Genomic DNA, 24,460 nt, shown 5'->3' with positions numbered 1-24,460 from the left:
AAAACTCCTATGATAAGTTCGTCTTAAAGCCACCTTAAGTCAGAAGTGACTTGAAGGCACACAACAAGAATATCCATCCGCTTTTATGTATTTTCCATTCATCTTTATGCAATGTCTACAGTGTTACTAGTTTTTATTTCTGTTAATATCTGCTATGGAAAAATTGATTAGTTGGAGACCCATCCTCAGCATTCAGTTCTTCAAAATACTGTACATTAAAGTGGGCACCAGGTTGATGCAATATTGTCCTCCTTTATTTCTCCTGTCGTCATACAAAAATGACTATTTCAATTTTTCTGCAAATGTAACTGGCCACATTATACTTTACTATATGACCACATTCTATATATTTGTAAAATTAGAAACTCTGGGCATTTTTCCAGTTTCTGACAATCTCAGCTCTTGCGGATCTTACAAAGTCTGCTGACGGTCCTTTCTAACACCCCCCCTCATTTTCCTCAGTAAACAATAAAACAAGTAATAAATTTACTTTTGTCATGTAACAGAGCTACAGTTTGTCCTGTTATTTTACTTAAGTTACTGTTTGTCCTGTTGTTTTACTTAGCCCTTCAATTGCTTCATACCAAAATACTTTTTTAAAGGGGGGAGGGGGAGAGAAAACAGCACATGTATTCAAGAGTTCAGTAGGTCATACTTTCTCCAACACAATTTTAAGTAATTTTGGTGTCTTCCCAGAACAAGTAAAAGAGCTTGTTTTGTTGCTGTTTTTGTAATTTTTTTAATTAAAGATTTTCAAAAGTATTTTTTTTTTAACTTATAAAAACACTGATAGCAGGAATGTAAGGACCTCGCCTTAAGGCATTTCCCAGTTAAAATTTGGTCACTGGATGAAGAGGGATGGGAGTGGAGAAAAGCATGTTACAGAAGTTGATAATAAAACATTTCACACGAAGAAGAGCAGGAGTTTATCCCATGAATATCCTGGGGAAATTGCATAGTTACATGAAACGATTTCACACAATGTCACACAAAACCTGCCATTAAAGTGGTAACAAAAAAAAGCATTAATGTGCATCTTTTTACTTTCAGGGTTTAAGTGACAATGCATTTTCAATATCACTTTATTTGCGCAATTGCGTGTGATAATCATTTGCACAATTACTTGCCATTTTTGCTTTATGTGCAGGATGCTTTCAGTGAGCTTTAATCTCTCTTTAATGCTGAAATTAGCCCCAGTGTGATAAACTCCACTGACATGTTTGTGTGATGTGCAGTAATAATGTGTGCAGCATTGTATGCTGAACACAACTCCTCTTGTATTCTAGTTTCACGTGAATACAGTGGGCTCTCCACATTTGCTGGGGTTGGGGCACAAGAGCCCAGTGGAAGTGGAAAAAACCCCCACAAATACAGTGGGTCGTTGTTATCAGCTGGAGTTTGGTCCCAGGATACCCCATGGATACCAAAATCTGTGGATGGCCAAGTCCCATTAAATACAATGGCAGAATAAAGTGGTGTCCCTTCTATAAAATGGCAAAATCAAGGTTTGCTCTTGGAATGTATATACTCTTGAATATATAGGGCATAATGGTGCATACTGGGAGAGATGCAGTCCATCATCCGAAGGGCTTGCACTTGGCCTATCTGGCCCCAGAAGTGCAGGGGGAACCACACTTGGTCCTCCTTTTCCAGGACATGTCCTCCATTTTGACCTCCTGTCCAGAAGGAATTCCAAAATGTGCCTCCATTTTGAGCATGAAGCCATGGATTCCCATTTCTGTGAGTGTTTTTGAGCTTTTTGTATGTGGTAAAAGGCCTACATTCCCCCCCCCCCTCCAATGTCCTCCATTTTGTGGTGCCTTGTCCTCCTTTGCTGTGAGGACCTCCAGGTACCCTTGCCATCATGCCACAGGTGGCGACCCTCGCCATTATCTATGGCTTCTCTTTAGAAAATAAAATGCTCTTTTATAAAAATAAAAATTCTGGTTTTAAATTAATCTGCATCACTAAAAAGACTGATGGGATTTGTCACTGAGAGGAAAAAAACCCTGACATGCTGCATCTACACTGCAGAATTAACCCAGTTCGACACCGCTTTAATTAAGGCGTGAAAGAAAGAGGAGAAAAGAAAAAAGGCTGCTCTCAGAAGGACAAAGCGACTGGTCCAACACCAGGCCATTGTGACGTCACAGAGGCGTGCGCTCTGGCCCCGCCCACCGAGGCGCGGCGGCTATAAAAGGCCGGCCGGGTTCCTTAGCGACTCCAGAGGAGGCTCCGGCAAGGGGCGGAGAGGAAGCGTTAGCGCTGCCGCCGAGAGAGGAATTGTCAAAACCATAGTTTAAAAAAACGGAACAAAAGGTTGGCGCGAGGCCACAGAGGCGAGGCGGGAGCGCCCCCTGGTGGCCCCAGGGAGAAAGAGCAGGCGGGGAAGAGGGAAGACTGACTTTTAATGAGAGGGGTTTTTTTTGGACTCCATTTCCCAGAATCCTTAGCCATGTTGGTCAATAGCATGGGGTGCTGGGAGTTGAAGTCCAAAAGTAAAAGAGCACAGTTTGGGGGAGAAACCACTGTTTTAGAGCAAAGAGTGCTGTTTGTTTCTATCTGGAGGCCAGGGTTCAAATCCTGGCTGGACTCAGTGGAACCCTGTTGGTGACCTTGGTTCAAGTCACACTCTCTCAGCCTCCTCAGGGGAAGGCAAAGGCAAAAACCTTTCCTGAACCAAGGAAAACCCAATTTTTGGGACTTTATGGTGACCCTGTCGTGGGGTTTTCTTGGTGGCAAGTTTCTTTAAAAGGTGTTTGCTGTGGCCTTCCCCTGAGGAGGCTGAGAGAGTGTGACTTGACCAAGGTCACCAAGTGGGGGTCTTCATAAGTCAAAAACAGCTCCAAGGCACAACAACAACAACAATATGGGAGTTGCCACAGGAATTTGAGACTAATTAATAATAATAATAACAATTGTAAGCCTCTCTGAGAGCCTTAATATGGTAAATAATAAACTCTTAATTTCCTGGACCACTGAGAGGATTTTCTTATAGCCATCTGTGACTCAGTGGTCCTCTAAAGAGATGTTGCCCATTAAAAAATGATTGGTGTTGTTGTGTGCCTTCAGGCCCTTCTTTTGGACTTAAGGTCATGGGGTTTTCTTGGCATGTTTCTTCAAAAGTTGTTTGCTGTGGCCTTCCTCTGAGGCTGAAAGAGTGTGAGTTCTGTGGCTGAGGTGGGATTTGAACCCTGGTCTCCAGAGTCCAGCACTCAAACCACCAAACAAATACGTTCACATATAAAACCTGGAGAGTATGCACTGGGCAAGAGTAACAGTGGTCTCAGTTTAGATCTTCTCTTTCGGGGTCCTTCAAGATTGCCTCATTTGCAGAGGAGAATTGTAGTTTATCGTGGCACCAGATCTCTCTCTGACAGAAAAGGCTAAGTGTCTCGCAAAACTACAGTTCCCAGAATTCCCTAGCATCGAGCCGTCGCAGTTCAAGTCTTTTGAAACCTCCTTTGGGGGAATTATATGGATATTCCCTGCAGTGTGTTTCGGAGACCTAAATCTCAAGTGGTTTCCATATTGACCTGCAAGAATGGTCTTAATGTGTTTAGCAGAATATACTCCTTTGAAAGGAGTGAGTAATGGTGGCATCACAAATGTTGTTGGACTACACATCACAGCTGCTGTCCCAAAACATCTGGAGTACCATCATTGCCAGTTCCTATTGTTAAATAAAAGGTCCATTATAAGATTGTAGCCCAAGTATGGCAAGCAAGAATAGCTTTGAGGTCATGAACAGAAAACTAGACCGGGCATTTATGGGTACCAAATGTTTGACAGCTGACTTTTACTATAGCTGCACCTTCACCAAATTTAGTGCCTGCAAGATGGCCTATGGTCAGACACGACTTGATAACCTTCTCAACGGTTATCAACAAACAATGACTCCAGCCCAATGTAGCTTTACAGTCTGCTTTTTGTTATGAACTTATGTGTTCAGTGGGGAGTTGTCAGAGGCAGCAGATCTAGGAGCCATGAAGATTGGAAGCAAGTTTAGGAGACTGTGCTCTTGAAAGGCAGCCAATTAATGAGTGAAGTAAACTACTGCATGCAAATCCATTCTGAGCGGACGAGCAAAGCTTAGAAAAGTTACATTTTGGATTTCAACTTTCTCCAGCGAGGATTCCCTTTCTGGTTGAGACAATCTCAGAACTGTAGTCCAAAAAATAACTTTTCTAACTTCTAGGCCTGACTTCAGTGATAGTAGTCCTTATCCTTCACCCAGTTTCTTTTCTTTCCAGTTGTGAAATTGCAGCTTTGTCTGCAGCTGCCAACAATGCACACCGCAAAGCCTAGGATGGTGGTTCCTTATGGCCTCAAGACTCTGCTTGAGGGAGTGAGCAGAGCAGTTCTGAAGGCCAGCCCATCCAACATCACTGAGTTTGCTGCTGTCTATTTCAGAGAGCTGATAATTTTTCGAGAAGGTTTGCTTTTGCTTTCTCTTTCTTTTTACTTTTTAAATAAAGTTAGTCATTAGTTCATAGAGCAATTCTGATCATTATTGTGGTAGTATCACTGTGTTGGCTTCATTATGTAAATTGTTAACAACAACCTCTCTTAAGTTTTTCTAAAGCCAAATCCTTTGAAATTATACATGATTTTTTTTTCTTTTTCTTCCCCCAGAACACCCTAATTTGGATATTAAAGACCTCGTGAGAGAATTTCATGCCACTAGAGGTAGGAAATTAGCAGAATAGAAATAGTTCCTTGATAAGATTAAATTATGTAGAATAATAACCATTGTTATGTTATATTAGAGAGAGAGAATACTTAAAATACCATTCTAATGGCTGTGACTGTGATTTGTAGCAGAAATCTGACATGAGGTTCAGAGGTGGTTTTTCATGCCATTTCCCCCCCAACTTCCCCCCAAATCCTTTTCCTGGAAAGAATAAAAGGAGCTGGGAAATCAGGATAAACTTTCAGAAAAACAGTATTAGGGCAAGGAGGTTATGAGTCCTTTTTCCATTGTACCAGTCTCCCATTTAGAGAGTAGTCATAGTGGTGTATATATTTTAGACAGCTCTAAGAATAATCACGTCACAAGTGATAATCAGGAATCCTGTTGGGCAGTGCACTGACATAAAAATAGTAGTGCAAGCAACTGTGCTTTTTCAGAGGGTGTGTAAGTGTGGTCCCTAAGGCAATTGGTCCACAGACCTCCCTCTCATTTTTGACTTGGGGATCTAAGCTGATATTGTGCAAGAAATGAACACAGGGTTTTTGCACCTGTTGCATAAATCGGGAATCATAGAGTTGGAAAAGACCACACAGACCATCCAGTCCAAGCCCCTGCCATGCAGAAGTACACCAAGCACTCCTGACAGATGGCCTTCCAGTCTCTGTTTAAAAACTTCCAAAGAGTGAGACTTCACTACTCTCTAAAGCTGCATATTACACTGGTGAACAGCTCTTACACTCAGGAAGTTCTTCCTAATGTTTAGATGGAATCTCTTTTGGTTCTCAAATGGTTGCATAACTTTAAAAAACTGTTTTAATCTTTAACTTGTTCTAACTTATTGATGGGTTTAATACAGTATATTTTTGTCTATTAACATTACTTTTATTGTTTAAATTTTTTTTAACCTGATAGTATTGATTTTACTTGTATGCTATCCTAATTTGATAAAGAGTGGGATAGAGCTATTCTAATTAATACTTTTAGATACATCATAACTGTGCTGGTGTGTATGTACACTATGCTAAAAGTGAATGGCAGTGTGGAGACCAATCTTCATCATCCATGCACTCCCAGCAGGCTTCACTGTCATGCCAAAAAATTACTTCCACTTTAATTTTCATCTGGGGAACGGAGCAAAAAAGTTGCATTTTGCAGTGTTTGTGACTCTTTTTTCTGATTTTGAGCCCAAACCCCACTACTACCCTCTCAACTGGCATATGGTCACTGAGCTGTATTTTCCCTACATCTAGTATATAAGAACATGGCCTTCAAATTGGTTGTTGTCTAAAGTAACGGATCATAATGGGATTCTTAAGGTGGAGTGTAATTGAGTCCACTGATCTGGGGAAGCATGTTGAACTGTGTGTTCATTTCTTGGTTTGGGGCTAGTATAGTAATTAATATCCTGCCTTTCTCCAAATGCGACCCTAGGCATCTCAGAACATGAATTAAGACAAGCTACATGCTTATGTACCCTGAAGGTACCAGATTCCAAATGAACTCAGAAACTAAACTTGTTCAGGCCTGGTTGGAACTTGAATGAAGGCCCACCAAGGAGTATCAGGTTCTGAAGGCTGTATTCAGAAAAAGGCAGTGGCAAACCACCTCTGATCATTCCTTGCCTAATAAATCCCTATGAAATTAATGAGCTGATAAGCAGCTCAAAGATGTGTGTATATACATATACTACAAATTAAACATAATATGTTTTTTAAAAAAATCAAATAAACTACCATATTAAAACATCAGTCCCTTAAAACAATATAAAATAATTTTAAAATGTTTTGTATAGATGGGCAGACTCCATCTATACAATACCTGGATTGTAATCACCACATGTGCTATAGCTGAAGCTCCTGGTATACTGGAATATGTACATCTGCAGAGTTGCAGCATAGCTCTAGTTTAGGCCAAAGCGCTATTCTCCCCACCACATATATTTCTGCACAGAGAGAGAGTTGAGAGTCAGATTGAGGAAGCAACTTGGAAAAGTGACTGTATGGTATGTGCTAGCTTTGAGGTGGGAAGCAAGGAACAGGGCAGTGCTATTACTTTAACAGTATTGCTAGAACTTCCCTGACTCCAGTGTGTTAGGAGCATTTTGTTGTGTTGGAAGAGAAGATGGATGAGACCCCTCCAAGGAGAAAGACAAGATATAAAATAAACAAACACATTAAAAAAGAAAAGAAAAGTGTTTTGGATGTCTTCATGGGCAGAAATTGTAATGGAGTACAACAAAAACATATCTATATGAACAAGACCACTTAGTGTACTATAAACTAATGGCATTTATTGGGTTCCAAAAAGCTTCTTGTCTGAATTTTCCCTTTGACTGGCATCCCTTCACACTGCTTCATAGGTTGTTTTGCAGGTCATTCAACTTTATGGAGTGATTCAGTGTGGTGGGAGTCTCAAAGGGGCTGAGCATTAGAATGCTTCAGAAGATCCACTAAAGGCGTGGGTACTTTGCCCATAGATCTTTGAATGACTTCCATTCCTGACAAGCCAGGAATTGCCTTCTTCTGCATAACTCCCATCCAGGTGTGCAGCAACAGCTGGGGAGATGTTCTTTCCTTGCTTACTGATTGTCCTTGTGCATAAGCTAATCTTTCTTTGGTGCTCTGGAGCAAAATGAACCCAGGCAAGTCAGTGCAACCAGTCAGTAGCCAGGGAGACACAGCCCCTGGCTGTTGCATACCAGGGAAAGCAGCTGGGCAGAGGGAGCAGTCTCTGCTACCTACTATAAGGATATGGGCAAAGAAATGCTGTATGGTCTTAGCTCATATGAAACAGCAAAAAGTCAAAATATGAGTCGTGTCTGTTTAGAATAGTGTTTCTAAAATGATTAACTATTAATCAGTTGGCTCCTTAAAAACTAACAGGTTTATTATAGCATTGGCTTTTGTGGACCAGAGTTCAGAATGCTTTGTGCTATAATAAAGCCATTTGTTTTTTAAGCTGGGCAGAGAATGTTGATTCTTTGCTATAAAAAACTCCAGTGAACATTAAAGTTAAGAGAGCTCTAAAACAATTTTTGGACTACATTTTCAAGAAACAAACCCTCCCCCAGCCTACAACTGAAATACATTTTTAAAACATAAAAATATATTTCCAAGCTCTGCATTTTCATAAAATATGTTGCAGTCTGTTCTTCACCTTTCTTAGCCCTATTATGTTTCTTCTCTAGAAAGAGGATGCATGTTTATTTCTTACTGATTTTCCACATATATTTCCTTATCTTCCTCTAAGGAAAAGTAAATTGGCCCTTGGTAGCAATAGTCATGAGGAAATGTTCTAGGAAAGCAGATAAATTGTGGCAATACACTACCTATTTTCACACCCTTATCTATGATGGTCTTTAAAGTCCGACTTCATTGTACCTGATTCAGTCATCTCCCCTGTCTGTCTCAGTCAAGCAAGGAGTGACTTAATAGAGAGCTAGATGTGTCAAAGAGTTATACTTCACATAACCTCAGTTGGAGGTGAGGAACTGTTCTTGCCCTGAGTCCTGATATTAATATTGAGATGTAGGAGAACTCTAGTTAGTGCATCCAAATGTGTTGCCCTAACCAAGATGTGGGGAAGGAAGGGTTATAGGCTAGCACTCCAAGAGGGTATCAGATTGGCGAAGGCTTCATGGGATCTTCTTGAACTCCCCTTTCAATACCGTTTAAGTCTGTTGCAAAACAAAAGGGACTTCCACTGTAATCATCATAACTGTATCTTTCTGGCTTCTGGCTGCGACGTGGAATCAAATGATTATTTTATTACTGTATGCAAAATTATATTGACTCTTGATGAATATCTCCTGTTTTGGTAAAGTAACACCAGGGGCGGGGAGGGCTAATGTAATAAGTTTGAAAAACTTGTATGTCAAGTTAGCTTAGTAAAAAAAAAAAGTGGGGGACATATCCCTGATTTTAAAAGCATGCACTCAGCATTTTACCATTCAGCAGTTTTTCAGAGACTCTTAATGAAAGCCACAGCATCTGCTATTTTGCACCTTAACATTACACTGCTACAGCCTGTCATAAATTGATTGAAAGATTCAATACTGGTCAAGGTCAAGTGCCTGGGTGACTGAAATCATGTATTGCAGTTTGTAAAAACTTATTTGTTCCTTTTAACACAGTGCTGGGGTAGACATAACTGCCTGAACCCTATTAGTCAATTCCAGGTAGAGCAGACTCATCGAATCTATTTCTGGATGGTGAATCAATGCATAGGAAATAGTTGTTGATTGTCTGCATCTTACCATGAATTACCAGTGGTTAAAATTAATCATCTCCCAGTTAATCTAACTAGAATCACACCTTGGTTAAGAGTAATGAGTAAGTGTAATGTTGCCCTTTGTGCTATGCTTGGTCAACAAAATGACAAGTGATTGAGGGTTTTATATCAGATGGGACAAAGAAGAATACAATCCTGTTTTGGTATACCAATCCTGCAAACCCTATCGTGGGGTTTTCTTGACAAGTTTCTGCAGAGGGGATTTCCCATTGCCATCCTCTGAGTCAGAGAATGTGACTTGCCCAAGGCCACCCAGCTGGTTTTTCCATGGATGAGCCAGGATTTGAACCCTGTTATCCAGAGTCATAGTCCAGTGCTCAAACCACTTTGCCACATAAAAATTTACAGTGACTTAAATTGTATTCATAACAGTTTTTTCATCACATAGACTAGTCTTCTCCAGTCTGGTATCTTCCAGATGTTTTGGATGGCAACTTTGAGATCCAACTAATGTATTCAAGGCATCTGATCTTATAAAAGCATCTGCTAGAAATTTATTCTTCCCAATTAGTCTCAAAGAGACTTCTGGACTCCTTTATTCCTTTTTATAGCCAATGATGAGGGATTGTGGGAGCTGAAGTCCCAAATATCGGGATAGTAACAGGTTGAGGAAAGTTCACATAAACCCTTCCTTCTCTCCACAACCCATTTTTGCTTAGTCCCTCCTGCCTGTATATTACCCTCAGTGCTTTTGAGTCTGTTATCTAGCCCCCTGTGTTGTGTTGCTAGCTTCCTTCCACCACAAGAGGTCCTTGGGATGCCTTTTGTTCAAGGCTGCTTTGTTTTAGAATTGCCTTCCCCTTTTTTATTATAAGTTCACAATGCTTTGCAATGTCATAGTTAGTATAAAATCACAATACTGAGAAATGGCTTTCTTTTTAGGGGTGGTTTTCTGTCCAAAATATATAGGGTTAGATGCAGACTTACTCATATTTAGAGTAAACCCATTGCAGTCATAATGACTTTTTGAAATTCCCACTCCTGGTTTTTTTTTTTAATTATTCTTTAAAAAAAAAAAAAGTCTGGCTATTATTACTATTTTCCAACCCTATTACTGTAGCAACAACTACTCTTTGAATTTAAACATTTTAACTTTAACATTTGCAGTTGTTCATTGTTAGACCAGTATCCAGTGTCAATTGCTTCTTTTTAATCACTTTATTTTATAGTGCAAGATACGCCATTCAGAAACAAATCCTTCAATTAAAATAAGTTCAATCAAAACAATTTGCTTCAAAAGAGCACATTTAAAACAAGAATTATTACATAAGCTAGTGGACATAATAGCTGAATTGCATTTTGCTACTGAATTTTCTGAGGACTTTATCACACGTGAGGAATTTCTCTTAATTTCGAATGAAAAGAAAGTGAGGCCAGAACGCATTCACGTGAATTCGCTAATTCAGCAAATTTACATGAACATGAATTGCGTTCGAACTGGATTCCCATTGCCCGAAAATAGCATGCCATTGCCCGAATTTGCGTGTGGTAGTCTATCACACAATAACGTGAAACCCCATGATTGTGCTCGGACTGACTTCCCATTGCCCGAATTTGTGTGTAGTGGGTTATCACACAATAGCATTAAACCCCATGATTGCATTCAGATTGCCATTGGATTATACTTCCAATTTCCCTTGTCTGATAAACTCCTGAGTTAGTCTTATATTGGTGTAGTCCTATGCTCCTTTATACAAGGCTGCCAACTTGTCAATATCATTCCCAAAATTTTATTAAAAGATTAAATCATATCAAAAACTCATAATTTTGGATTATTAATATTAGAATGTATTAAAACATGTTGGCTTAAGCTTTCTAATGCATAAAGTAATGTTTCACAGTATCAATATAATAAGCAGGATTCCAGTTTTTTTAAATAAAGCATTAATGCAACAAACAAACTGGTTTTAACAGCCCCCCAAACAGTTTAAACAAAAACAAAACAAAACAACAGGTTTTAAAATATTTTTTAAAAAACTTTTTTCTCCCAGCCTTGCCTCAAAATGACCCAGTATGCCTCTAGGGTCCAGGAAGCTGGAGAACATGGTTAGAATGCCCCTATGTTCCTTAGAGGGCATTTGGGAACAAAACATTTTTTGTGTGTGTGAGTGCAGTGTGGGAGTGTAGCTCCCCAAGGTCTTGGAAGGAGGTTAATGTACAGTCCCGACCCCACCCCAGTCTTCACAGTTGCTCTAAATGTTTTGAATTTTAACACCCTTCCCCTGCTTGAAATGTTTTGAATTTTAACACCCAGAATATTTGACCATTGGCCAACATGTTTGAAGCTTCAAGGAGTTGGTCTCAAACTCCCAGAAGACCAGAGTTTGAGAACCACTACTCTAAGACCTAAATTCCATTGCTCCTCTTGCCTAGAATAGAGCCTTTAAAAACTGTTGAATGATTGCTCAACATTTATGTAAAACTGTTGATTTAATGAATGTAGTTGGGATTAGTAATGAGATTTTGCCCAAAGTGGTTTGGATTTCAATTCCCTGAACCCCCTGTTAGCATAGCCAGTGGGAAGGCATTGTAGGATTGGTATACCAAAAAATCTTGATGACAAAGAGTAATCTTACAGGGCTTTAAGAAAAAGCCCTTAGACTTGCTTCATATTTATTCCTCTGTAGTGGAAGGATGGGCTGAAAGAACATCTGCAGCTACTCCAGTGACCCGTTCCAAAAGGGCTGATGTTGGAGATGCATTTCGTTCAGACTTGGACACGACACCAATGTCTGATGAACCCAAACGGAAGGAGAAATCGACTGACACCGAAGAGGACCAGATAAATGAAGAACCTCAGCGTGAACTGAGCACCAAGACTACCCAATTCCCTTCGACTGTGGATGAATTTGTAGAAAAGGCTGGGGATGAAAAGGGAGCAGGACTTGCCTATGTCCCTGCTGATCCAGCCCAGCTAGCAGCACAGATGCTAGGTAACATTGAAACTTTTGCTTCTGAACCTGACTTGAAGGATGTGGCAATTTCTGTGCAGACCCTTCCTACGGTGTCCCACAGTGCAGAGAACATTGTAGCTCCTGCATCACTGGCAGAACCTGCACCAGCAGCACCTTCACCTGCACCTGCCCCTGAATCTGAACCTGAATCCACTCCTGAACCCATTTCCGAACCCACTTCTGAACCCATTTTTGAACCCACTCCTGAACCCACTCCTGAACCCACTCCTGAACCTGAATTTGCCCAAGCAGAAGCACCTGCTGAAGAGGAAACACCTATCCCAGCACATGTAGAAGCAGAACCTGCTCCTGCCGAAGCAGAACTTGCCCCAGCCGAAGGGGTTACCACAGGTTCAGCACATTCTCTGAGGGTTGGGTCAGCCACTCAGAGTCAGACCTCCGTTCATGGGGAAGTAGTTCCCTCAGGCAGTCAGGCTGAGCAACCACCTGCTGACGCAGTAGAGCCCGATACCTCAGACCCCTTGCAGGAAGAACAGCCACCCCCGCCAGCACCACCACCTCCTCCCGATAAAGACCTAATGCAGGCTGAGCCTTGTCCAGATGAAATTGAGCTCACATCAGACTTACATATCACACCCATGTGTGAGGATGACCCTGAGGCTGGTGGAGAGCCCCCACCACCACCCTATGTAGAGCAGTTTCCACAGCAAATAGTCATTCCCTTCGTAGACACAGTAGCATGTCTCTTAGATCCTCTAACGGCTTCACTAAATGCAGGCCAGTTGACTAGTATTCTAGATCCATCTGCAGATGATGCAGAATGTGACCCTGACAGGATGGATACTCCAGAGCAACTGAGATCAACTGACCCAGGTTTTATTATGTCAGGTAAGAAAGTTGAGCTCTTTCTGTTGTAGTACTACTTTAGCTCCGTAAGTAGCAAACTGCTCCATCTCCTCAAATGCACTTGTACTGGCGAGAGCCCTGCTGAAACCAGTAGGGGTTGTGCCAAGAGAGTGCCTTGAGGACTGAAGCCTTGGGGCTAAAGCCAAGGTTAATCCCTACTAAAGCAGACCCACTGAAAAGAATGGGACTTGTTATTCACCGTCTCTGTATGTCTCAGTGATTTCAGTGGATCTACTCTTGTTGGGACCAGCACTGGATTTAGTCCTTAAGTATTTAAATGCAAATACCCATGTCAGTACAGGGCTGAGGCATATAAGGGGAGTTACAGGTCCCACCTCACTTGCCTCAGTAGAATGTGCATGTATGGGATTTATGCTTCAAGGTGTGCAGTTGGTTGTGAGTAAGCCCCATAACTTCACCTTGCAAGAGTATTGTCTGACCAAGTCTCCTGTTACAAGTCTTACATTGTTTTCTGCAAAGAGATTGGTTAGGGCAACACTCAGCAAGCAAGTTATGGGGCAGTTTTGGCAAATTACATATTTAGGCCTCTCTTTAAATCAGTGTTTCTTAAACTTTGTTCCCCCGGGTGTTTTAGACTTCAATTTCCAGAAGACCCAGCAGCCTGGCAGATGGCCAACAATTCTGGGAGCTGAAGTCCAAAAGCCAAAGTTTAAGAAACATTGTTTTAAACCTTTCTCACAGTACACTATGCATCTTGAACCTAAATTTCATATGTGCTCATAGCAGCTAAGGGTAAGTGATGTGGGTGACTGTGGCTTATGTTTTTTAATCAACCATTTTGACCATGGGTGGGGGATGGGTAGCTTTCCAGTTATTGAACTGTGCTCCCATCAACCCTCCCTATTGCTATTCTGGCTAGGACTAATGGGAGTTGTAGTCCAACAGCGGCTGGAGGATCACCAATTCCCCACTCCTGAGAACAACTCTCAGCCATGGCACTAATGTAGGTATTTGCATTTAAAACAAATGGTGGTGGTTGCCTGCGCTGTCCCATTAGGCCCAGTCTTCTCCAGCTCATCTACAGGGAATGGACTAATGTGAGAGGCCTTGTTTTTCTTTTGCAACATGGTCTTTCCCACTTACTTCACTCTTTTGGTAGAAAGCCAGTAGCCCATCCCTGTTCTCAGCTGGAGAAGGTCTTCTCATTTTTTTCAAATGATTTCACCTGATTTTGCCCTAGGATCTTACACTTTCCCCAGATTCAGTCACATACCATTGGAGAGATAGATAGGTACAGTATAAAAGCATGTCACAGAAGAGAGAATGCCAAAAGACAGAGAAACACAAAAAGGTTAACATAGCTGGAGAGAAGGAACAATGATGCTGCAGTAGAAGTAAGACTTGTAACTGGCCAGACATTTTCCATATTTGTTCTTTGGGGTACCTGGAACTGTAAGTAAAATAATAAATCCTAAATTTTATACCCAATTGAAGACCAAAAAAATATCCAGCTTAAAACACAACAATGTGAATTTGGTACTTTGGATAGAAGGCAGCATTTTAAAAAGCTGGTCATGAGGGCTGGACTCTGCCCTTTTTTCCCACTCCAACAATTCTTGCAGCAAACCAGTGGTTCAAAGTTGCTTGAATGGATTCAACATGTTTCTTCTCTGTAGCTATCACATTTTGGACAAAGCTGGAAAAAAATCTAGCTTGCTGAACCTGTGTTGGCAATGGGGTTGTGTGTGTTGAATGCTTTCAACAATTTATTTCAATTTACCTTTGGTGACTGCATGTTGGGAAATAAAGTGAGCTAGATCCACCCTGTATAATAATCAAAAAAGCACCTTGTGATCTTAATGTAAGTTTCATCACTATCTACAGCACTGCTGCTGTTCCTACATTTCAGCCATGTCAAAGTGTCACCTCTGGCCTCCAGGTACTCTCTCCTCTGTAACATGTGTCCTCTTGCGGCATAGAGTTACATGTAAGGATATACAATATGATTGCAGTTCATGCATCCTAGCAAATTTTCTTTCAATTTTTTATTTTATAGCCATGGCAACAAGCGAACCAGGACAGCCACCACCATATTCTAATGTGTGGACTCTCTATTGTCTAACTGATTTGAAAGAACAAGGTCGTAAGTCACCACCATCTCAACCACCCCTTCCACCTGTTGGAACAGGTGCGCCTGTCCCCCAGGCAACCTTATTCATATCTAGTGGTAAAGACCAACCGCAGTATCTACAGCCGCAGATGATACAACAAGGTCATCCACCACAAGTGTCCTCTCCAACTTATGTGATGATGGAAGATGGGAAGAAGGGAAATGCTCCACCTTTCATTTTAGTGGGCTCTTCTGTTCAGAATAAACAGGACTGGAAACCCATCCCTGGCCATGCTGTCCTCACACAGCCAGATGCTGCTGGTAATGTGAGGAGATTCGCTACCATACCTGTGCCAGTCGCCAGGCCAGCAGATCCGAAAATTGCCAACCCCAATTTTAACTCCGCACAGGATAGCGGCAGGCCTCCAACTCCAGTTTTTCTTTCAGTTGCCATACCACTGGAAGATGTGATGACTGGGAAGAAGGGTTCAGGCGCTGGGGATAAAGCACCTTTTGCAGGCAGTTATGGCATAGCAGGAGAGATCACATTTACTACTGCCTCAGTACGCAGGACAGAATAGAGTAAAGGTAAGTCCAGAAACAAGCCAGCAGCTGTAAATATGGGGGGGAAACTTTGTGAGCAAGTGGATGTGCCCACATCAGGGCAGGTTCATATATGTAACTTGAATGTAACTGTTAAACTGCAATTTCCATGAGCCCTAGCCAGCATAGGTGACGGTGAAGGATGATGGAAGGTGTGGTTCATGTATATCTGAAAGACTGCATGTTCTTCTACCCAGTCCTAAATAGAAAGTTATTTTGTAATGTACATTCTTAGTAGTTTGCAGCAGCCACTCTGGGGACAGAGTGATTTTAAGGATTTCTCTCCTGGGAAGCACCCAAAGTTATTTTAAAACAGTCCTGTGTTTCAAAAGGTGGTTGGTGTGAGACTACTAATAAGAAAGATGCCTCTGTGCCAACCAAGCAGCACATTATTTTTGTAGTGTTTCCCTCCTGGGAGTTGTGAACAAGTACAACTCAAAGCCACCCTGTAGCTGTGGAGTTCACAGCTATAGAGTAACTTTGGGTTGCACTTGTTTTATGTTTTAAAGCTGAGGAATGGCTGGTCAGGTGAGACTAAAATAGTGCTGATGCATTTTAAGAATAGGCAGACCTGGCTTGTGTGTTCCACTTTATAATTTTTACTAGATTGCTGAGAAGTCTCAAATAGAGTCTGATATAGAGGCATAAACATAGAATTTGAGTGTTTTGGACACAGGAGATTGTTTTGATGACCCAAACAAACTGAACTTACAGTCCCTCCATACAAAAATTATTTGCTAGTTATCCTATGATACTTTCACTTCAGCAGTATTATTCAGTTGGGAGTGGGTAGGGTTAGTTTTTAATTGTATGTTAAACAATTAAGAGAAGTCTTTGTCAACCTGCTGTTACTACCCAGAGATCTAACATTATGTAGTGATGTTAGAATTCAAAGATATAGCTGTGTTAGTCTGGAAAATCAATATGCAAAGGGAACTTGGAGCACCTTTGAGACTAAGGCCCAAAACACACAGGCAAAATTGCTGGCTTTGGGCTGCATTGGGTGTATGGCATTTAGATGACGTATGCCCCAAGCGCAGCCGGAAGCCATGCCAACACTGCGTCAAGCAAGAACTGGGCCAAAAAGGAGCAGATAAAATCCAAGCCTTCTGGCGGCTCGGTTCAGGACCGTGGTGGCAACTTGGATCGGACCAACGCCTGTGCAATCGCCACAGTCGCGGTACAATTGAGGTCGGCATCATCCTGGCACTGTCTTTTTGGCCCATCTCCTTCTGGCCAGTCTGAAAGAAGGAAATTGATAGCACTTGTAGACTTGAACCTACTTCCTCAGATGCATATTTGGAGTGGAAAATCCAGAGACATATCTATATAAGCATTTATGTGTAAGAATGTCAATTCAAATTCAGAACCCTATGGTATGGAGATAAAGACAAATTTAGTTTTAACAATGGCCTTGGTGGACAAAGGCAGGAGGAAGGCTGGTGCATCAAGCCAAGGAGAGTAGATAACCATATGAATGAGTATTGGAATGTAGTGTGAGGAACACAGAGTGAAATGTGATGAACTGATCAGGGGTGCCTTCATGAGGATAGGGGTTAGATAGTGTGTATAATATGCCAGGAAACCTTTATCTCTGGGTTGAACAGAGATAATGGTTTCTTGAACTTGTCACCTGTCAGGCATAAGATTCATTGAACCCAAAGATATTTACCCCCAAGTAAGCATTTGTAGGACTGCACTGTTCATTAGTCCAAAACAGTGGCTCCTTGGCAAGGAAGTTAATGGAGAGTAAATACCCTCTCCCCCCCAAAAAAACCCATCCCCACCAGGATTTTAGCTTTTTAAAATGTGTTTAGTGCACTGAGAAAACTTTTTTTGCATCCAACACTTGTTGGAGGTCTCTCATTCACAGCATTGCCATAAGTCAAAGCCAAGTTGATGGACAATAACAATCACTAGAATTTAGCAGTATTTGTGCTTCCCCAACCAGTCTGGCAATCTTACAAAGAAACCCACAAAATTTACTACCCTTCTAGAATTCTGACTGGCCTACTTCATGTGGCTTTGGGCCTCTATGTTTCGTGATGGAGAGGGTTTCCTTTCTTTGGCAACCTGTTTTCTGGGCATAGAGAAGGGAACACTCTGTATTTCCTCCACCAGTCTGCTCACTCGTATTAAACACCATGAACTCCAAGTCCATTACTGCTTATGCTGACCAGATGAGTAGACAGATGAGCTTAACTACAATGCTGCCTGAGAGACAGAAACATGCATCTCTCTGTTTCCAAGCCCATAGCATATGTAGCTGAGGAGTAGTCATCCCACTGCCCTTGAGATGTTTTGGACAACTTTATTCGTGATGCCTCATCATTGGCCTTCCTTGCTTGGGAGGTGTTGAAAATAGCTGGAGGAAACCAGTTTGCTTACCTTTGTATTAGATGGAACAGCCCCATACTGTTTAAAAATGGCATTTAAAACTTAATTGGTTTGGTGGTAGTGACTCTGTGTCAGAGATACAGTGGTGAATTCGACAGAATCCTGTATGACCATTATACGTATGACCATTACATAACTAGAGTGTGATGTAGTAACACTCCCCAAACCCCTTACTGGTAAGTAGCCACTGGGATCACCAGGGGTCCATTCCCATTAATTGAGAAGCAATTGGCTGATGTTGTCACCCCCTTTCATGGACATTCTCTAGCACAATGGGCAGAAAAAGGACCCCTGTTGCAAATCTTGCTGGGAATTGCCCACACAAGGTGGGAATGTCAGGCAGCTGCTTCTGGGGGGACAGAGGACAGACCCCCCCCATCAATCCCAGTGGCTGCTTACCAGTAAATAGGGTTTGGAACACTTTTGGAGTCCCTACATAGCCCTTAAACTACTCGGGACTACTTAGGGATTGTGAATATGTAGGAGTTACAACTGTGTAACTGTGGGCTATATTTTCATAACTGCCCAACAGGATGACATTCCTAAAATGTGAGTATTTAACAGTGACTGAAGCTTCTAATGACTACATTTAGAATATGAAGTTGGTTTCTGAGAGACAGCTTTGAAGCTTGCAAGACTCTTTCCTGAATTTTTTGACACTGCCTTCCTTTTCTTTGATTTGCACTGATCATTGTCAGAGAGTGTTATGGGTTAGAATTACGATGAAGGGGCACAGAATTTTGACATTGCGATATTAATGGACTTAAGAACAAAATCATTTTTTCTGCTGTCATTGAACATGAAAGATAAAAGTAAACTAAAACAAGGTCTTATGGGTATGCTAGAGATTTGCTAAAAAGTATAGCTTAGCTCTATGCTTAAATCAGTCTTTCAAAGGGAACTGATGTTAATCCATAAAACCTTGCCTATATTATTTCAACAATTCCTATCCAGTTTGCCTCTCCCTGTTTGCATTTTGAAGTTCAATCTTCTCATCCCCTTGTTTTTATGCAAAACAGCTCCCCCAACCTGGTGCCCTCTGGTTGTATTGTATAGCATTGTAGACTGTCCTGAGCCAGGGTGGGCACATTGCTTCAGGATGATGGCTGTAATACAACAGAATTGGAGGATACCAGATTGGGGAAGGCTGATATGAAAGAACACACATCATGGTGTTGGAGGTTGATTGTTCCATGTGCAAGGTAGATTTGCCAAAATAGGGAGAGTAGAATGAAATGTATTTCTGAAAGTTGGTTGGTGGAAAGCAGGAGTGGGAATCATGCAGCCTCCAAATATTGTTGGTGTGCATGTCCCAGCAGCCCATGTCAGTGTAGCCATTGGTGAGGACATGCAGTCCAACATCATCTGGAGGGCCACATGAGTCTCATCCTTAACACAGAGGGTCAGATGTAGTTTGAGTGGCAGTAACTAAGGCCAGTTTAGTGCCAAAGAGCTCAGAGCTGTTACTGGCAGGGAGAAGGGGTAACTGCCATTCTCTGATGGATCTTTTTATGCCGAAGCAGAAGGCTACATGATAACACAGCTCTCCTTTTAATGGTATTTTGAAGCTGCCCAATGAGTAGTTGATTCATCAATATACAAAAGACATTGGCCTGCTTGAGATTCAGCAGAGGGATCCTCCTCGTAGGAAGAAAGCAGATGGAAATTTGGTAACACGCACCCTTGTCATATCTGCACTGGCAGGTTGACTGATCCCAGGGACAAGACGGGAAGTAGTGCTGGAGCAGGAGAGAAATTGGCAAAAATCACCTTTCCTCCTTACACTAGTGGGTTTCTATAGTTCTGATTGGAACTCTGTTCAGCGGGCTGCTGCTGTAAGCAGGAACAAGTTATGGATCCATTCATGTATGTCAGATGAATACACTTACTAAAAAATGTGATTTATTTTACTAATTAGTTTTATAGATGGATGAATCAGAGCTTTAGTTCAGTGGCAGAGCATAATGTTTGCATTCATGTACTTCCAAGTAAGGCTGGGGGAAAATCTGCAAAACCCAAGATCTTACCAACTCTGGTGTATAATATACTGTGAATCACCCCTTGGTCTACCAGTGGGTCCCTGTCTACCTTCTCTCCATCTCTGCTGTACATAATGCTGAGCTAGATGGACCATTTACTTATTTTCCCTTCAGCTGCTGATGGGAATGGCTGAAGGATGGCATTTCTCATGAAGATTTTCTTCCTCTGAATAAACATTCATCCAGGGTATCTTCCAAACCATGCTTAAATGCAGGGGTGAAAAATCTGTAGCCCTCTAAATTTTGGAATCCACTTCAACCCCAGCAATAAATTATAAGAAACGTGATCTCTCATCATCTGTGAGGGAGGTACAGGTTCTTCCCCTGATTGGAAATAGGTTGCATGGTCATGCAGTCATCTTCGTGCTGCTACATTTTGTTTCACTATTCAATGCTAATCCAACCCAAGTCTTGGAAGCAGAATTGGAAACTCCAGCTAAGTCATAGGTGACATGTTTAAAGATGATGATTCTGTGTTATTGCCAAGGCAGTACAACATGGAACACCGCATGAATGAGCCCTCGGAAACTGCAGATTAGATAGTGCTGGCCTGGATGGTTCAGTAGTCAGTTTTATGATGTCATAAAGCATAGATGGGATTCATACAGTCCTCTAAATCAGTGTATCTCAAGCTTTCTGATATAGAGGACAGGCATCTCCCCCCCAAGTATGTCAGGGAACAGTATTGTAATTTTGTTCATTGGCTACAAATACTTCTTTCTTGCAAAGGACAGGCAGCAAATGGTTTGGGGATTGGCACTGGTCCATGCACCACCATTTTGAACAGCACTTTTCTAAATCCTGTTGGATTGCAAGTCCCAGCAGCCCTAGGCAACAAGGTGAAAAATGCTGAGAATTAGCAGTCCAACATTTTTGGATTGCTGCATAATTCTTGGGATGGCATGGAGGAGCACTCCACCAGTAATGGGTTAAAGCCTGCATGTCAACTAACAATGCAGGAAACAAAATTATTTTCATTTATGTCCTTTAAGCCTCCTTACTTCCCAGTAAGTTTTAAATTCTCCTGTCTGCCAGACAGACATAGAATCCCTTCCCTGCTGAGTCAGTGGTATTTTCTAAGCATAGTAATGAAAATAAGAAACTGAGTTTAAATAAAGGATAGTAAGAAAAATAACTACAAATTGAGCATGTGTATGTGAAAAACATATTGTACCAGCATTATTATAAAGGATAAAATTTACTGCTTCTATGACAGGGCAAAATTCACAGCGTTGATTTTTCCCCCCTTCCAGATTGAGAAGAGGTGCTGATGTTCAACATTTCACCCCAGAATGGAAACCTGCATCTTTAATTAAAATATTGATTAACTAATACAAGCAATAAAGAAATGCAAGCAATCTGAATCTTAAAGCTTCATTTGCATGATTTCGATTTATAGAATGTAAGATTAGTAGCCAAGTAGCTAAAACCATGACAGATTCTTATTTTGACCGGATGAAAACATTAACGCTGATTTGTTAGTGAAAACATCTTAAGCTAAAATGAAATTTGCCCCTTTTTAAGGTACAAACAAATCCTCAAACTGAAGATACCATACTCCCACTAAATTATTAGCACTGTGCTCATGGGCTCAAACAGAGCCTATTAGGTGACAAACACCCATTGTGACACAGCAAAAACCCAAATACAATTTAACCATTCTTTTAAAATGTGTTAACTTGCAGGCATGAGAAAAAGTCCAATAGGCTCTTAGAAGAGCAGCCTTTCTGCCTCGTGATCACAAGGGTAGCTGCTCAACACAGCTAGAGGACACCAGGTTGGGGAAGGCTACAGTTGCCTGAGGGCAAGGAGTGAAACGCATCAGCCACGGGACAGTTTAAAGCCTTTATTTAATAGCAATTAAATAATTCACTATACTTCCAAACAGCAATTAAATTACATAAGAGCAACAAGCCCTCTGGAATTTATGTACTCCATTTTATACAAATATATAATCCCATACATTTTAATGCACCCCAAACAAAGGGGCAAAATCTGCTGTGTACAGTAGTCGCAGAGCTGTCTTACTGGCTTTAAAATGCACACAAATCTTTCGTGCAGGGGAAGGGAGGGCAGGGGTTTGCTTCTGACTGCAAATACCCAGGTATGTTTGAAGTATCCCATCCCTTTGCTGAAGACCATACAGCTCCCCCACCCTTCCTTCTGATAATGCTGAGCACCTCTCAGTGCATTGCAGATTTTAAAAAAATACTTCATCTTACTTCAAATTAAAGTTTCAACAATTTAAATGGCTCTTATTTCCTTAAAGATATGAGCGTGGTAATAAAATGTCGAAAGAGAAAATTTAAAACACTGCACTAAACATGGAATAGTCATTGCTGAGTAAGGTTATCTGCTAATCCTATGTAATATCTGTTAGTGGATGGGAAGATAAGACTAGTGCTGGGATAGTAACTTTTTTTAAATACTCACTATCCATAATCCACTATTTTATGAAGTAATGAAATGTCACCTTCTGAAAGGTAATTCTTCTCAAGAACTGGCATGCCCTTCTCTGGCTTCAAGCCATAGTAGTATTGCATTTCAGGAGTGTGCTTTTGATATTTCTGTCTCGTAAGAGGTCTTGTGTTTCCATTATGCCAGCATAGTTATCACTGACCAAAGAGAGACAGAAAGCTTAAAGGTGCCCCGTTTTCCATTTGACCTAGAGCTGAGCATTAGTTGCATTGCCTTCTTCAGCAAATATAGGTAGCACCCCCTCTCTATTTTGAGAAACTGTGACAGGTGTTTGTATGCATAGTATAATAATATAGGGAGTATGACAAAAAAACCTCCCTCCAACAACAGTCTTCTGCCACCATAGTTGCTGCAGAAGCTGCATAATAGTACATTCAGTTAAAACATGTCAGTTTTTTTCTAGGATCATAGGAACAAAGGAAAACACTGAAAACTGATTAAGACTTATTTGTGTTAGCCTTGAACTTTCCAATGTAATTTAATAAATATCAGGCAAGCTAAAGTAGTTTCTGTCCCAGTAGTTCCCAGAGTAAATCCAGTCTTGTCCACCAGTGTAGGGATTAGGACCTTGATGGAACCACCTAAAATGGAAAAAGGATATCTAATTATGAGAAAAATAATATATATATATATATATATACACCCCATGCATGAAATATTTGAGCTGCCTTATGCTCTGAAAACACTGGAGATAGTCAATTTATCTACTTCACCCATATGTACCTTAAGAATTTGTGACCTATGGGTTCTCCTACTCACTACTTTGATCTGACTGAAATAAACTGCAAGGAAAGAAGTTTTGTGGTTTTACAAATTTAATGAAAAATATACAACAGATAGGACTATGTTGAGGAAACATGTCCTTTAGGCAGTGTGAGGGCCATTTTCAATACATTTAGTCTTTTTGAAAACAAAACATGAACTGACCTCCATTCACTTCCGGTTTACTTCTCCTGGGCTTAAAATATGTCTCAAAGGAGGGGATAAAAACATGGCAACAATGTCCTTCCTGCCCCATAGAGGTTGTTTGGCAGTATTTGGAGGAAAAATATATACAGTATATGGTGGTAGGGGGCAGGGTTCTCCAAGGTCTCCTTGCGTGTAATGCAGCTCTCTAGCCTCCCACAGTTGTCCACTCTGCTGTAGTGGGTAAAGCCTTCTATCCAAAATGACAGCCCTCCTTTTCACTTTCATGCCTATCTTAGTCCTGGAAGCTAGCAATGGGAACTTGCCAGCTGCCTGAGATTGCTGCCCCAAATACTGATCCTCCTTTCAATGTTGCATATATTTGATCCAAAATTTAGAACTTGTAATTTAATTGGAACTATTGCAAGGCAGTCAAGTTGATAATTGCACTGCAGGAAAAAAAAAGCTGTCAAAATATCTGTAGTAAAAAAGAAGATGGTATAGCTCTAAGGACAGTTAAAACTCAGAAAATGCAGTTGCAGCTAACAACGTTGCTACTATTCTATAGCCATCTTCTAACTGAACCTGGAAGCATTTAGGACAGTGATTTCTAGTATGGTCATGGAGCTAAGAAGGAACATCAAGGCTGAGCATGTCCACCCTTGCTTCTCCCACACTCTGTGTGCTGGCTTTGGTGTTTCATTCTCTGGCATGTCCAAACTATGCCAGTAACTCTGGCTTGATACAGGTCCCTCACTTCAGTCATAACCAAGAATAAAGCATCACTGGTTAGGGAGGGCAAGAGAGGAGTGCCGGTCCTAGTGATAACTGGCGCTTCACACACTGAGGGTTTATGAACTCAGGAAGTAACATCAAAAACTAAGCCAGCAAAGAAGAGAAATTTAAAAAGAGAATACATGCTTACTGAAATAGACCATTATTAATCACTGGATGCATTTTGTGCTTTATTGTGCCTTCTGCTTGAATTTATATCAAAATTGTATACCACCAATTGTATATTTACAATTTTGAGTAGGAGAGAAAGGTGGGTCAAGATCCTGCACTGTCGAGACACAACTGAAATTAAAGATTTCTGTTGACATAGTTACATCTGAGAATGCCTCCCCCCCCAAAAAAAACCCCTCCTAACTTTTCAGCTGAG

At 41.2% G+C, this 24,460-nt stretch overlaps 2 protein-coding genes across 5 annotated transcripts in view; one reads left to right on the top strand and one right to left on the bottom strand.

Annotated features, from left to right (window-relative positions):
• Positions 1-4,288: 4,288 nt before the first annotated feature.
• Positions 4,289-21,278, top strand: LOC121917416 (calcium-binding tyrosine phosphorylation-regulated protein-like). Of its 2 annotated transcripts, none has more exons than XM_042443363.1 (5): positions 4,289-4,436; positions 4,636-4,689; positions 11,611-11,916; positions 14,822-15,463; positions 21,168-21,278. In XM_042443363.1, exons 1-4 carry the CDS (start codon positions 4,289-4,291, stop codon positions 15,454-15,456), a joined length of 1,143 nt encoding a protein of 380 aa, XP_042299297.1. In that variant the 3' UTR covers positions 15,457-15,463; positions 21,168-21,278. The 2 variants fall into 2 exon arrangements, with proteins under 2 accessions (XP_042299297.1, XP_042299296.1); XM_042443362.1 differs by having other exon boundaries at positions 11,611-12,786; positions 15,323-15,463.
• Positions 21,279-21,746: 468 nt separating this feature from the next.
• Positions 21,747-24,460, bottom strand: part of LOC121917415 (oxysterol-binding protein-related protein 1-like) — a 102,487-nt gene continuing 99,773 nt past the window's right edge. For all 3 annotated transcript variants that reach the window (XM_042443358.1, XM_042443361.1, XM_042443359.1), the window contains one exon: positions 21,747-22,973. In XM_042443358.1, the coding sequence (XP_042299292.1) occupies positions 22,871-22,973 (103 nt within the window). In that variant the 3' untranslated portion in view covers positions 21,747-22,870. The remainder of the gene's footprint in view (positions 22,974-24,460) is intronic.

Source organism: Sceloporus undulatus, unplaced genomic scaffold (genome assembly GCF_019175285.1).
Source record: "Sceloporus undulatus isolate JIND9_A2432 ecotype Alabama unplaced genomic scaffold, SceUnd_v1.1 scaffold_17, whole genome shotgun sequence".
NCBI lineage: Eukaryota > Metazoa > Chordata > Lepidosauria > Squamata > Phrynosomatidae > Sceloporus > Sceloporus undulatus.
Note: the sequence above shows the minus strand (reverse complement) of the source record. Positions and strands in the feature narration are given on the sequence as shown.